A 14,794-nucleotide genomic window follows, 5' to 3' on the forward strand; every position below is an offset into this window, starting at 1 on the left:
TATATGTAGCATTATTATGGAACGGTTTTTTAAGAGAAAGTCATCATCGGGTTCGGGTAGTTCGAATAATGTTGATAGTTCAAATACTGTCGGTAGTTCAAGAACTCCAAGTTCAAGACAAAGTCAGTTAGATGATGTTTTGGGTAATCTTCAAGCGGATCCTGGATTAAGAACTCGAATAATAGATTATGACGCTAATATGAGAGATGAGGTCCGAAGATTATATCTACAAAAATGACCTTGTCAACCTAGAGGTCATAATTTCCCAATAACTAATATGTCGGGAATTAATCGACGCTTCATTCCCCAATGGTTTGATGAGTTTGATTGGTTGGAGTATAGTGTATCTAAAGATGCGGCATTTTGTCTCTATTGCTATCTCTTTAAAACCAATTTTGAACAAGTGGGTAGTGAAGCTTTCACTGGAGATGGATTTAAGAATTGGAAGAAAGGGAGAGAAAGATTTAAGATGCATGTTGGACCGGTTGGGAGTGTTCATAATAAGGCTAGAGAAGCTGCTACAAATTTGATGAATCAAGCTACATATATTGAAATGGTAGTGAGCAAACACTCTGACCAAGCTCGTAAGGCTTATCGCACATGCTTGATTGCTTAAATCAAGTGCACTAAGTTTTTATTGCGACAAGGTCTTCCTTTTCGTGGCCATGATGAAAGTGCCACTTCAAGCAATAGGGGAAATTACTTGGAGTTATTGCAATTCCTTGCAGATAATAATGATAAAGTTAGAGAAGTTGTGATGGGGAATCTCAAATTACTAGCTCCTTCCATTCAAAAAGAAATTGTGAATTCATGTGCCCTTGAAACACTTGATGCTATCATGGATGGTCTAAAAGATAGATTCTTTTCAATATTGGTGGATGAAGCACGTGATGTGTCTGTGAAAGAGCAAATGGCTATGGTGTTGCGTTATGTGGATGACAACGGGCATGTAATTGAAAGATTTGTGGGTATCCAACATGTTACCGACACTACTTCAAGTTCACTAAAGGATGCTATTGACACATTGTTTTCTCGCTACAGTTTGAGCATTTCCAAGCTACGAGGACAAGGTTATGATGGTGCTAGCAATATGAGAGGTGAGTTGAATGGCCTTAAAACAAAGATATTGAGAGAACAACCTTGTGCATATTATGTTCATTGCTTTGCTCATCAACTTCAACTAGCTCTTGTTGCCGTAGCAAAGAATAATATAGACATTGCCTCTTTTTTTGCAACGGCTAATAATGTGGTTAATCATGTTGGAGCATCTTGTAAGCGGCGTGATTCACTTAGAGGGCAACTTCAAGAAGAGCTTGTGATAGCTTTTGAAAATGATTGTCTTATAACGGGGCGAGGCTTAAATCAAGAAACAAGTCTCAAACGTGCCGGTGACACACGATGGAACTCACACTATGGTACCTTGATTAACATCATTTCTATGTTTTCATCCGTGGTTCATGTGCTTCAAATGGTTATTGATGATAATCCCAATGAAAGTGCGGGTGAAGCAAATACGTTAATGAGAGTGATACTTACTTTTGAGTTTGTGTTTCACCTTTTCTTGATGAAAGTCATATTGGGACTCACAAATGATTTGTCACAAGCATTGCAAAGGAAAGATCAAGAAATTGTGAATGCAATGGCTTTAGTGAAATCATGCAAGGAAAAGCTATATTGGATGAGGAATAATGGGTTCGATGCATTGGTTGATGAAGTATCTTCTTTTTGTGAAAAACATCATATTGATGTTCCTAACATGGAAGAGGCATTTATACTTCCAGGGAGGTCAAGGCGTTATGCTCCAATAAAGACAAATCGTCATCATTATCGTGTGGAGCTCTTTATTTATGTCATTGATGAGCAAATTACGGAGTTAGAGGATCGCTTTAATGAGGTAAATACCGAGTTGCTTATTCGTATGGCATGTTTGAGTCCGAAAGATTCATTTGTAGCTTTTGATAAACCAAAGTTACTTCGTCTTGCTCAATTTTATCCTCAAGACTTTTCGGATGAAGATCGTTTGGCACTTGAAGATCAACTTGAGATTTATATTCATTATGTGTGTTCCAGTAGTGATTTCTCTCAATTGGAAGGGATTGGTGATCTTGCAAAAAAAATGGTGGAGACAAGGATGCATCAAGTATTCAATTATGTATATTTGCTCATTACATTGTCTTTAGTTTTACCAGTTGCAACTGCTTCAGTGGAGAGAGCATTTTCTGTCATGAATATTGTTAAGGGTCCACTTAGGAACAAAATGGGAGATCAATGGTTGAGTTATAGCTTGCTTGTTTATATTGAGAGAGATATTTTTGCTTGTATTGAAAATGAAGCTATAATGCTTCGTTTTCAAAATATGAAACCTCGTCGTGGACAATTATAGTTTGTAATATTGTTTCCATTATGAATTATGAATGAAAGTACTATGATTTCATTTTCAATATGTTTTTCCATCCTAAATTTTTATTTGAATTTTTACACTGCGACCCCTTGGGGTAAGATTCCTGGATCCGCCACTGGTCCCATATAAAGGTGATGAAATTTCAGGTGCCTGAATGGTTCAATTCACGTAGCCAAGCTTTGATCTTCGACCGAGAGCAAGTGAAACTGCTCGAGACCATGGAAGATAGTTGAACTCATTCAGCAAAACTAAACTGAGTATTTGATTTGGATTAACTTCTACTTCGGTAAAATTTGAAGTGGGTGAAACACTAGAGCTTGCAGTATTAGGACTAAGAGGATTTTCCTCAGCCATTTGAAACAGTTGTGGACAACAAAGAGGTTGAAGAAGACGATATGCAGAGACAGGCCATTGTGGTCACTGCTCTGATACCATATTGAATTTCAAGGTTTGTATATTTTTCATAAACTTTACAAGAGAGAGAACAAAGTTCTTATAAAGAGTAGGAGAACAGATTACAAGATAGTGGACTTTTACCACTACCTACCACATGGTTTATGCCCTAAGAAACCGGACACACCAAGGATTGAACAAATAACAATAGACAAGTAAGGAAATCCCAGATTTTGGGAAGAAACATTGACAAAAAGAAAAGTATGGTTGAACAGAAAGTGAGATGACAAGTTGGAAGGTTGTAGCCATCATTTTAACTCATAACTTAGCTATAGTGATAATTACAACCCATACTTGTGACTTTAATCTATTTCAACAGGACAACCGAGTTTTCGAACTGAATTTTATTCAAAAATTGAGCAAAAGTTTGTGTGTGTGGTTAAAATTTTCACTCGCTTTGTTCATTTATTGAGGTAATATTTGATTATTTCTTACAGCCTGGTGGTTGCTAAGATTTTGAGGTTAGCAATTCTTGACTAAACTTCCTGAAGACGATTTGGAGAGGAAGTAAAATAGCGTATTAAGGTAAATATATTTTTCTTCCTGTATTTGGAAAAAAATTTCATTGTGACCGAAATAATAATGATATACCACGTGGTGAAAAATTGTATTTTTTAAGTTACTAACTTTTTAACACACATATCCTATAATTTGTATAATAACACGTGATGTAATACTCTGTGTTCCAGTCATATTGAACAATCTCTTCTATATTTGACTGTCAGCTGGAATTACAGGATAAAAGCGGCAATTACGTAATTCTATTAGTATTCCGAGGAGAGATATGGAAAAAGAAAGTATTAATCTGGTATTTTTCTACATTTATATGGAATTACATTTAACAAATGGACAAGCACCATATCCAAGAATCCAAATACGGAGTCAATCCTATGTAAAGAGAAAATACAAATTTTCCAATCACTGTCGATCCACTGTCGATCATATCGATTTATTCCCCAAATTTGTGTTTGACTTATTTTGTCAATTTTGCAATGACTTTTTTGAGCGTACGGGGGTCATGCAATTTACGTTAGGTTGTAATAAATTATTATTTTTCTAAATCTCGTCCTAAAATCTGCGTCATTGTAATAGTCAATAAACAATAAAATATAAAATAAAATATTTCTCCAAAGTATGCATTAAAACTTTTAAGAAATTATGTGTCTTTGTTTTTCTAATATTACATCTTAGAATTGGCATGTTGAACTACTCTAAAGTGTCTAACATCTTTGTAGTTATAAAATGGGGTGTGCTATCCACACACCCCATTTTACTTTTCACACACCCCTTGATAATTTATATCTGTTGATCTTCTTCAATTCATCCGATTCGACAACCGAAAATTAAAAAGGTGTGTGAGAAGTAAAATAGGGTGTGTGGATATCACACCCCTATAAAATTGGTTTGATCCCTATAGCTATATAGAAGTTTTATGGTAGCTTGATGGTGACGTTGAGTGGGACAACGAAAACAACAACAAACCAACCAATGCGGGAAATTTAATGACGTGGCAAGACCTCATGGGCCATCAAGTTCCTTATAATTTAATTACCTTAATTTCATGACACAATTATCAGTAACTCTCAAGTTCCGAGAATTTGATTGCATTCAGACGAAAATCTGACTAGAAACTATGTTTTGATGGCGAAAAATGCTTACATGTAGCGGAAAAATAACAGTAACAATCGAGAATGATAATACTTACATGTATTATTAGTGTCTCATTTCAATAATACGTATTCACGTATAGTTTTTCTTCACTTGGAATAGCTTTATTACACAGGGGCAAATACGGAACCACAAGTTGCAAGATTCCACACCTGAAATTTGAAGCTACAAATGGCGTACAAGTCATTTTGAGCGCTCCAATCCAAACAAAACCTTTTTTTCCCCTTCATTTTCTTAAACTTTCTCTCCTCTCCACCCTCTCACTCTCTCTCCTTCTCTCTCCTCGCTCTCGCCAATTGGAGAACTGGAAGCTTCTCTCTGCTCCATCATCCGGCTCCTGAATCGCTTCCGACTTTCAGTTTCAGGTGATCATCAACTCTCTCTTCTCTGAACTGAAGAAGTCTCTGTTTTTTTCTGTATAACTTTCGTCACTGATTTTCTTGAAGTTCTTGATCGGATCGAACTTCTTCTCCGCCATTGCTGATTTATGCATGCTTGATTTCGCTTTCTCTTCAACCTGTAAATACATCTGTTGCTCGATTTTTCGCTTTGGATTAAGTCTGTTAACGATATTCTGAAATCGGATCAACCGAGTTTTCGTATTGAATTTTATTAAAAAATTGAGCAAAAATTTGTGTGTATGGTTAAAATTTTCACTCGCTTTGTTCATTTACTGAGGTAATAGTTGATTATTTCTTACAGCCTGGTGGTTGCTAAGATTTTGAGGTCAGCAATTCGTGACTAAACTTCCTGAAGACGACTTGGAGAGGAAGTAAAATAGCGTATTAAGGTAAATATATTTTTCTTCCTGTATTTGACTGTCAGCTGGAATTACAGATTAAAAGCGGCAATTACATAATTCTATCAGTATTCCGAGGGTAGATATGGAACAAGAAAGTATTAATCTGGTTATTTCTACTTTTATATATTCTAGCATTTGTTGAATTTTTTTTTTTCAAAAAATTTTACTAATGATTTTTTTTTTACCAACGATATTAGCTAGACTAAAAGGAGGTAGGCTTAGCATCACAATGTGTTAGCAATAATGTGGTTCAAATTCGTTTTGGCGAGAATCGAACCTAAAATTTCTCGCTTACAAGTGAAGATAAATATTACTAGACCGTAGTACTAAGTGTGAAAAATTTACTATTATTAAGGAGGGAGATGGTTCGAAATTATTATAATATTAATAAATTGAGGGAGGGGGAATTTTAACCAGAGATGTATGCCTAGAAACTCAACACCTTATGGAGGGGGAATTTTAACCAGAGATGTATGTCTAGAAACTCAACACCTTATCCATTAGGTCATAGGATATTGGACACATACATTCTAGCATTCGTTGACAATTATCTGGCTTTTAGTTAAATGGGAAGGAAATAAACAAAAAGACGACATGGCATCAGATTTTGGACTTTTACTCACTCAAGTTTATTCCTCCACCGTCCTAGTATAAATATATTATTGTATAAAAAAAACTGATCCCACGCAGGATTGAAAATCAGTCTAAAGCGGATTCAGATTTGGTTGGTTGGTTTCCTGGTAGGTAGAGTTGTTGGTTTAGCTTTGTACATGCTTCCTAAAGTAGCTATGGCAAAGGACCATGCTAGTTTCCATTTCCATGTATAGAATCATGGACCAGGTTGTCGTGAATCCTGTTCATAGAGCGGGTTGTCATGAATCCTGTTTCACCTAAGTCTTTCTCCGGTGAACTAAACTAAACTAGAATGTATAATCTATTGCTTTTGTTATGATAATTTTACAGTGAGAGTGATAAAAAATGAGTAAGAAGTCCATACCTGGGTAAACATACGTACAAACCTCATTAAGTTGACGTTTCTTAGAATAAACAAAGTTAATGACCAGAAATGTTAAAGGTCAATTGTGTATCTAACTCTCATGCCGAATGCTTTTAACACTTGAGATTATCTATTTACATCTTATGCTTCTAAATGATTTAAAAGGGGATAATTTTTTTTTACGATTCAGACTTCAAGCTGGAGATGGATACAGCCTCATCATAACACACATCTATTGGGGAAGCTTATATTGAAGCGATGCCAAAGCACCGCGTGAGGGAGTCGATTAAGTCCTCATTTGGAAGTCACATCAATTCACAAAAGCATGAAGAGCTGAAAGGAACTAAAATAGGTAAATTTTCTACTAATATTCTTCATTAGGCTTTGAGATGGCGTTGCAGGAACTATACAATGCAACTGGGATAAACTTTGCTATGGTTACATATTTCGCTCTTGCATCTTGCATGATCAATTAAATGGAAATTTAAGGAAGTTTTCTGTTTTTACTGCAGATATTGAGGAGAAGGTGAATAAAATATTGAAGCTTCTAAAAGATGAAGATCCTGAAGAAAAAGATGACACCTCCGTCGAGAACTCCAAAAAGGAACCTCTTGCGGAGCTAATTCAGGATTTCCACAAAGAGTACCAATCACTCTATGCACAATATGATCACCTAACCGGAGTGCTGAAGAAAAAAGTTCGGAGCAAACAAGAAAAGGACAGCAGCTCCTCATCAAGTTCAGACACAGATTCCAAACATTCTTCAAATGACAGAAGCAGTAAAAATGGAGTGCTGGAAAGTGACTTTCAGAAAATCACTGATGGGATTAAGCATGAACTTGAATTGGCGCATCAAGAAGTTGCTGACCTGAACAGGAGACTGACAGCTACAAGTGAAGAGAAGGAAGCTTTAAGCTCAGAATGTGCGGTGGCTTTGACCAAGATAGAAGAAATGAAGAATATTGTCATTGACTTGAAGACTGAAGCTGAAAAGTTAGATGCTGAGAATAGTGAACTTAAACAGAAACTGGAAGCTGGTGAAAAGATAGAAGCTGAACTGAATCAAAAAGTGGAAGATTTGGAAAGAGAGAGAGATAACTTGATTAAGGAGAAAGAGACCGCTCTGAGAACGATTGAAGATGGAGAAAATGTAACAGCGGAATTAAGAACCTTGATTGATCGGCTGAAAGATGAAAAAGTAACCCTTGAGCAAGAACTGGAATCTGTTCGAGGGGAAGTTATCCATATGAAGCAGCAGCTGCAATCTGCAGAGCAGCAGGTATCAGATCTAAGCCACAATCTGAAAGCCAAGGAGGAAGAAACCTTGAAAATTGTGGAGATCTCAACTGAGATTCAGCAGGCACAGAATGTGATACAAGAACTCACAACTGCATCTAGTCAGCTAAAGGAGAAATTGGGCCAGAGGGAAGTGGAATATTCAACTCTTTCTGAGATGCATGAGCTGCATGAGAAGAAGACATTGGCTCAAATTACGGGATTAAAGGCTGCTGTGGCAGAGCTGGAATTGGAACTGGAATCTTTGAGAGATCAGAAAAGAGAGATGGAAGTGAAAATTGAGAGCACAGAAACTGAAGTAAAACTGGGAGAGGTAAATGCAGGACAAAAAGTCCGAATTTCAGAACTTGAGTCAATATCAAACAAGAGAGAAGCTGAGCTTTCTTCTCTCATGAAAAAACATGAGGATAGCAATAGTGAATCTATTCATCTGAAGGAGCAATTGGATCAGAAGGAAAAGGAATATTCAACTCTGTCTGAGAAGCATGAGCTGCATGAGAGTAAAACGTCGGCTGAAATCATCGGATTAGAGGCTGTTGTGACTGGACTGAAACTGGAGCTGGAGTCTTTGCGAGGTCAGAAAAGAGATATAGAAATTGAGATTGAGAACAAAGAAACTCATGTGAAACAACTAGCAGAAGAGAATGCAGGATTACAAGCCCAAATTTCAGAACTTGAAGAGAAGATAAGAACTAAAAGCCTTGAGAGTGACCAGTTGAGAGCAGAAATTGTGGAGCTAAAGGATCAAATTGTTGAATTTGAGAAGAGACTAACAGAAAAAGGGGGCGAGTTTTCTTCTCTCCAGGAGAAACATGACAGTGCAGTGAACGACGCTTCTGCTCAAATAACAGCCTTTGTGTCACAGGTTACTAGTCTAGAACAGGAGTTGGATTCATTGCAGAATGAGAAGAACCAGATGGAGTTGCAGTTTGAGAGGGAGAAACAAGAACTTTCGGAAAGCCTGACACAATTGGAAAATGGGAAGTTTGATTTAGAGAGCAAAATCGCTGATCATCAAAGACTGCGGAATGAACAGGAGGAGATATGCAGCAAGTTAAAGGAGGAATGTATACAGCTGGAGAGTCAGTTCCAGGACACTAAGGTCAATTGCGACGCTGCAGAAAGGAAAGTCGAGCAAGTGGCAGAAGATTTCAGTAAAAAAATTGAATCCAAAGATGAGAAGATAGCGGATTTGGAGCAAGAGGTTGAATATCTGAAACAAGATCTAGAAGAAAAAGGGTACGAGCTTAGTTCTTTGGTTGAAAGCTCCCGCAATATTGAAGTTAAGCTCCGCCTGTCAAACCAGAAGGTCCGGGTTACAGAGCAGGTATTGACCGAGAAAGAGGAGAGCTTCAAAAAGGCTGAATTGAAATTCCTGGAAGAACAGAGAGCACTTGAAGACAGGATTGCTAGATTGTCTGGTGTAATCACTGCAAACAATGAAGCCTATCAAAGAAACATCACACTCATTTCAGAAAATGTGAACAGTTCTTTGAGCGGAATTGAATCTGTGATCAATAAATTTGTGAACGACTATGCAAAGTATGAGACTTGCATTCTGGAAACGTCACAGCAGCTTCACATTGCAAAGAACTGGGTTGCGGAAACAAATAATGAGAAGGAGAAGTTGAAGAGGGAGGTGGAGGACCTAATCAAACAACTGAGAGATAAGAAAGAAGAAGCGTTCATGCTTGGAGAGCAGTTCGAGAGGATGCGGGCAAAGGCAAGCAAGGAAGAAGTGGAGAAGGGGAGTGTGATCAAAGCCGTGAGCCAACTTGAGAAGAAAGCGGCGGACTTGGAGAAGATGGTGGAGGAGAAAAAGGAGGGCATGCTGGGATTAGGAGAGGAGAAAAGGGAAGCCATAAGACAGTTGTGCATTTGGATCGAGTATCACCAAAGCCGGTACGATCATCTCAAGGAAGTTCTCTTGAAGACAACTCCTGCAGGAGGCCAGGGGAGGGCATCATCGTCTCGGCCTTGATCAAATTTTGTTTTTTCTTCGATTGCAATTTGCAACACGACAGTTTTTAGTCTTTTTGCATCATGCATTGTTGTCATTGATTCCATTTTTTGTGTTTCTTTTGAAGGCTAGTGTTTATAAAGCATTTAGGTAGGTCACGAAGGCTATCAGTATTCCAGGCATGTATAAAATCATGCAGATGGTTCATTCTTTGTTAAACTCATTCCTGTCGAATGTCGGATGTTATTGGTTCGTACGAGAAATAAGAGTTTCGAATTCATAATCACCAACAGGCAGCTGATTATACAGCGTCGGTTTTAGTTTGCCAACTGATTCACGCGAAAATGCACGCAGTATACAGAAGGCAAAATTACTCGTATTCTCTAGATATCAATCAGGCGTGTGTGTATGCATCATTTCCTTGAAAGATAATACTTAATGTCACAATGCCAAAGCAGAAGAATAGGAAAGCTAAAAACTATAGGCGTTCGGCTGAAGACAGATAGGCGTATAACATGGACGGGAAGGAGTATCGACCATGGGCTATACGTCTCTGTTTCTAAACTTCCTCCTACAATTATTAAAAAATATTGACACTATACCTTCTCCTACGCAGTCCATTCCCGCTCACTTCCGGATTTAGAACAAAAGTTTAACATGTGGCTCAATGTTCTCTTTGCTTTTTTAGTCAGATATCCTCATCTCAACTCCAAGAACGTCCTTCACTACCTCATATGTGACAAAAGCAATTGCTATGGACGGCACCACCTAAAAGAACAACAAAAGTGTTTTTAAGGTTTAGACAGAAGATAAGTACGCGAACATATGCTAAGATTTTAATATCAATTACAGGATAATGCCTTTAATCACTGACCTTAACAGAGTTTGGGACCAAACCCTTGTACAGCGCTCCAAACCCCTCATGGCGGACCGTTTTCCTGAAAGCATCAACCATCCCAGTATATTCAAGGGATGCCCTATTCTTCCCATCACCAACGACAACCGATGCAGCATCCTTCCAGCCTACCATCTGCATTCTTCTCCGGATGACATCAAGAGGGTAAGCAACTGTCTGGCCAACAGTCCCAGCAGCAGCCCCACATGCAAGCCTTGTAGTTACACTCAACTCAGAGTCCTGGACTAGTCCAAAAGGTCTACTTTTGATCAACCAGTCTTTCAGAGATTCATAAACAGCAAAATTGAGACCAACATAAGGTACCTGTAATAAAATTAGAAAACACTTAGACATCTCATACAGAAATGCGAATAAAACCTTTCCTCCCACAATATTATCCTATAAAAGTATCCCATCAGAACTATAACTCATCACTACACTCATCAAAGCGCAGAATATGACAATGGAAATGTTAATGAATGAACCGACAATTTGATAGAGGATTCTATTCATTTTAGCACTATAAAGAATACAGAAATAAACAAAAACTTCACTTACAACTCCAATGACAGAAGGCAGCCAGCCTCTGTACAGAGCCCGGGGTCCTTCTTCCCTAAAGACAGTTGTGAGAGCATGATATATTCCCCTATATTGCTGAGGAGACATGTCTGTCTGAAGAAATAACGTTCAAACAAATTTAAGCCATTAAAGTGAATTTGTAATAATAATTGCCTCGATAATAGGAAGAAATATCCAAAATATACCTGGACGGTCAGACGACCTCGTACCATGTCCATTGGGTAAGTTGCTGACATGGCAATAATTCCAGCACATGCACCAGCTCCAAGGCGCAATAGAGGTGTGAGTTGAGCATCTTCTGAAGAGATGAATAACAAATATCACTCTAGTAATCCATCAAAGCCACAATTTTCATAATTACTTATGTTTCCTCCCAAAATTGGATCTATAAGACATACGTTTTACATGAGGGAAGAACATGGCCACAGAGTGCACACAACTGATTCAAAGTTAACCAAAGAAACTCATTGTCAATCAGATATCAGACGACAAACACAGACTGAATGGACTCAACCCAGGAAAACAAAAGGATTAATTTACGTGTTTCTCTAGGTGGAAAACTACAACCACAAAAGGGAATGGTTTGAATCATTTGATAATCCAAGCATAAATCAATACAAATAAGACACTACCTCGCAAAGTTCTACTATTTAACATTAGTTATCATAACCCAAATTGTATAAAAGCACACAAACAATAAATTGAACTTCCTAATCCCTATCAAGACTGACAGTAAAGAGCATTCAAGTTATCATTGACAAGCTACAAAATGGGTAACTGGCAGTTGCCTAGAACTGTGAAAATTAGTTTTAATTGATTCATTCCAAATGAAGCCACCTATAATTTCATGGTAATTGACTTTGCATAAGAAATAGGCACGAGGTGGTCATACCATTTCCAGTTTGCTGTCGGTAGAACCATAGAATACCCCTATTTAGACAAAGTACATGAAGGCGAATAAGTTATCAAAATGCAGCTGACAGGAAACAAAGATGGACATTTAAGTACAAAAAGCTTTATTGGGGGGAGGGGAACAATAAACATATGAAGATAACTGGCAATACAAATCAGTGCACATAATAAAAAATTGTAGGGGTGAGGGGAACTGGGACATGGAGAAGCATACTTTGATGCTTCGTCGTAGCTAAAGAACTTGACTGCTGAATTTGGGACTATGCGAGCACAATTAGTTCCATTGCCTTTAAACAAGCCTCTAAAACCCTCAGTTCTCCATATGTACTTCAAGCCTTGAATTGTCCCATTGTATTTAATACTATGAGGATTTTGAACCTGCATTTATCAAAATGCAAATCCAATTTAGTTTGATACAATATAAAATGCATAATGCTTAGGTCCTGACGAACCACCAACACAGCCCCCGGTACCACCAAAAAGAGAGTCTTGATTAACAAGCATTCCATTACAGTGATAAAGGTTTCATAAACACAGTATTGATTAAGGATCCAAATGGTACATCTCCAAATTTCCCGTATGTGCAAATAAGAGAAATACCTGCAGCAAAATTTTTAATCTTTCCAATGGAGCAACAGCAGTTCGTGACCTGCAGCAGGTAGTCAATACCAGATAGAGAAACGTAAGGTTTGAAGTTCACACACATCACTCTTGTTATATGTAACACAACAAACATTACAACAATGCCTATGGACAACTACTTTCATGCATAACAGTAACACAAAACTATTTGTTCTTAACACCCAATGATCTAAAACCCATTTACAACGAAATAACAACTCCGTCAAAAGAAATGGGTGCTTCCAGTTAAGCAAACAGCGTAGAGATCATAAAACATACAATCTTCACACATTCAGATCCCATTTCCTCCTCATGTGTGCCAGCCATTTCCCACAATTATTTTTGTCCTTGAATACATCGCCATACAGTGATCGAGCCTCAATATATACAATTCCTTACGATATACTTCCTAAAAACATTGAAATTCAACTACACCATTGTTAATTACTGCTTTAATATGAAATTCCAGTAAGAATAAACAATTCCATGAAAACTAATTAAGGTTTTCCATTTCCGGGCAATCAAACAATAACGAAACGAAAACAAATATAGTCCAATAATTCATGCACAAATTCAAGAAAATCATGGGGAAAAAAAAATTGCTTGGAAACGAAACCTAAAATAAATTCAGCATAAAAACAAATAAAAGCAAAAGGGGTAAAGCAAAGAAATCATATAAAGAAAATAAAAAACAGAAGATTTCTACTTGGTAAGTAGAAAAAATAAATAAAGATTTGCTACGAACTCACACTCCACCGGCGACTCCTCCGGCGACGAGGGACTTGGCGATGCTAAGCAAAGCATGGCTGGTCGGCGCCTTCACTCCTTCGCTGGCGAGCTTGGCCTCCTCGGCCAGGTTCACAATCGTCGACACCGCAGAATCACTGGTCCTCTTCACGTCCTCCGACGCCATTAAACCCCACGCACAAACAGACACGCAGAGAACCTCAACGGCTGGCCGGAACCTTAGGACTCCCGGACCAATCCGCCGCCGATAGGATCGAGGAGTTAGTTATTCCGGCGATTTATGGACAAGTATGCGGGCGCATGGGTAGGGAAAGGAGGCGTGGCGTTGGGTAGGGGAACGCGAGTGGAGAAAATGATTTGGTTGTTGAGGGATTTGTACATATAGGGCCGTCGTCACTATAACCCGCAAAGTACCACTGCTGCTTTTTCTTTTTTCTTTTTAATTATTTTATATTTGATATTTTTGTGGAAAAGATATATGATTTTGGGGACGTGATATTTTTGGTGGGTGTTTATTTGGGAAAAAGAAATTTGTTTTACAGTTGTCCGTCGCCGCGTTTTTACTAGAAGACGGGTATGTCTTGTTTGTTGGTAGTAACGGTAACTCACGGATTAGCTTCTAACTGTCAAAAGTCAAATACATACTCTCTTTTTTTAGGTTTTCTAGGCTGGGTGAGCAATTGTAATAATGAAATGTTGAACTTTTTATTTGCGGAAGTCGAATCGGATATTTGATTGAGATTAATCTCAATCATTAGTTCAGAATGGCAAACTCATTCAGTCATTCTTTCTCTTCTCTCTCAATCGTTCTCTCTCTCGACTCATTCTATTCATTCTATCTTATTTTTCTCAACTCATAAATTTACACCAAAATTTGAACTCAAATTCACTTAAATATGGGCTAAAGTTGGGATAGCCCAAAAAATTTGGCCTAACAAAAAAAGTCCAATCTAATTTTTCGCTTTACCAAACCAAATCGAAACCAATCCAATTTTTCGGTGTATAGAAAATTTGGGTTCGATTTTGGTTTTATTTTTTCAGTTAACCGAAATTTATGTTTAGTTTTTGTTTGGCATTTTTTGTTTGGTTATCAAACCGAAACCAGTACTATTGTTTATTGGAGTTTCTCTACAATTGTAAGCATAAAGTGATTCTCATAAATCACAATTTTAATACCTAATTATGATTGACTTATTGTATGACTTACACTATAAACTCTTAAATAAGTGTTACTTTTTTATGCTTGATTGTGAATAGAAATCAATTAACCATATTAAGAAGGAAAAGTTGATTATACCAACCAATTTTGTTCCAGTTAAGAGCATTCATTTTTACATTTGAGCTTTAGTGCTAATATTGTTTGTATTTGTTTATCTTCTTATAATAAACATTTGTAGTTTTTGTACGTATGGTAGTTGTTTAAAAGTTTAGTATAGTTTTCTGTTTTGAGCAATTTCACTCCA

General features: G+C 37.5%; 3 protein-coding genes across 5 annotated transcripts; 2 read left to right on the plus strand and 1 right to left on the minus strand.

The window, feature by feature from the left end:
* Nucleotides 1–277: 277 nt before the first annotated feature.
* Nucleotides 278–3,306, plus strand: LOC139191210 (uncharacterized). The gene is made up of 3 exons (XM_070811783.1): nucleotides 278–584; nucleotides 729–1,894; nucleotides 3,292–3,306. The coding sequence occupies exons 1-3, from the start codon at nucleotides 278–280 to the stop codon at nucleotides 3,304–3,306; spliced, it is 1,488 nt and encodes a 495-aa protein (XP_070667884.1).
* Nucleotides 3,307–4,712: 1,406 nt separating this feature from the next.
* Nucleotides 4,713–9,863, plus strand: LOC108172134 (COP1-interactive protein 1-like). The gene is made up of 4 exons (XM_029092161.2): nucleotides 4,713–4,887; nucleotides 5,225–5,312; nucleotides 6,512–6,673; nucleotides 6,834–9,863. The coding sequence occupies exons 3-4, from the start codon at nucleotides 6,580–6,582 to the stop codon at nucleotides 9,596–9,598; spliced, it is 2,859 nt and encodes a 952-aa protein (XP_028947994.1). The 5' UTR covers nucleotides 4,713–4,887; nucleotides 5,225–5,312; nucleotides 6,512–6,579; the 3' UTR covers nucleotides 9,599–9,863.
* Nucleotides 9,864–9,978: 115 nt separating this feature from the next.
* On the minus strand, nucleotides 9,979–13,795 carry LOC114820859 (mitochondrial adenine nucleotide transporter ADNT1-like). Of its 3 annotated transcripts, none has more exons than XM_029092163.2 (8): nucleotides 13,334–13,795; nucleotides 12,564–12,612; nucleotides 12,178–12,341; nucleotides 11,944–11,981; nucleotides 11,237–11,349; nucleotides 11,031–11,144; nucleotides 10,452–10,796; nucleotides 9,979–10,345 (listed from the first exon to the last, which is right to left on the minus strand). In XM_029092163.2, the coding sequence occupies exons 1-8, from the start codon at nucleotides 13,495–13,497 to the stop codon at nucleotides 10,262–10,264; spliced, it is 1,071 nt and encodes a 356-aa protein (XP_028947996.1). In that variant the 5' UTR covers nucleotides 13,498–13,795; the 3' UTR covers nucleotides 9,979–10,261. The 3 variants fall into 3 exon arrangements, with proteins under 3 accessions (XP_028947996.1, XP_028947997.1, XP_070667746.1); XM_029092164.2 differs by having other exon boundaries at nucleotides 11,237–11,346; nucleotides 13,334–13,725; XM_070811645.1 differs by having other exon boundaries at nucleotides 12,094–12,341; nucleotides 13,334–13,725.
* Between the last annotated feature and the right edge of the window lie 999 nt (nucleotides 13,796–14,794).

Source organism: Malus domestica, chromosome 14, assembly GCF_042453785.1.
Source record: "Malus domestica chromosome 14, GDT2T_hap1".
Lineage (NCBI taxonomy): Eukaryota > Viridiplantae > Streptophyta > Magnoliopsida > Rosales > Rosaceae > Malus > Malus domestica.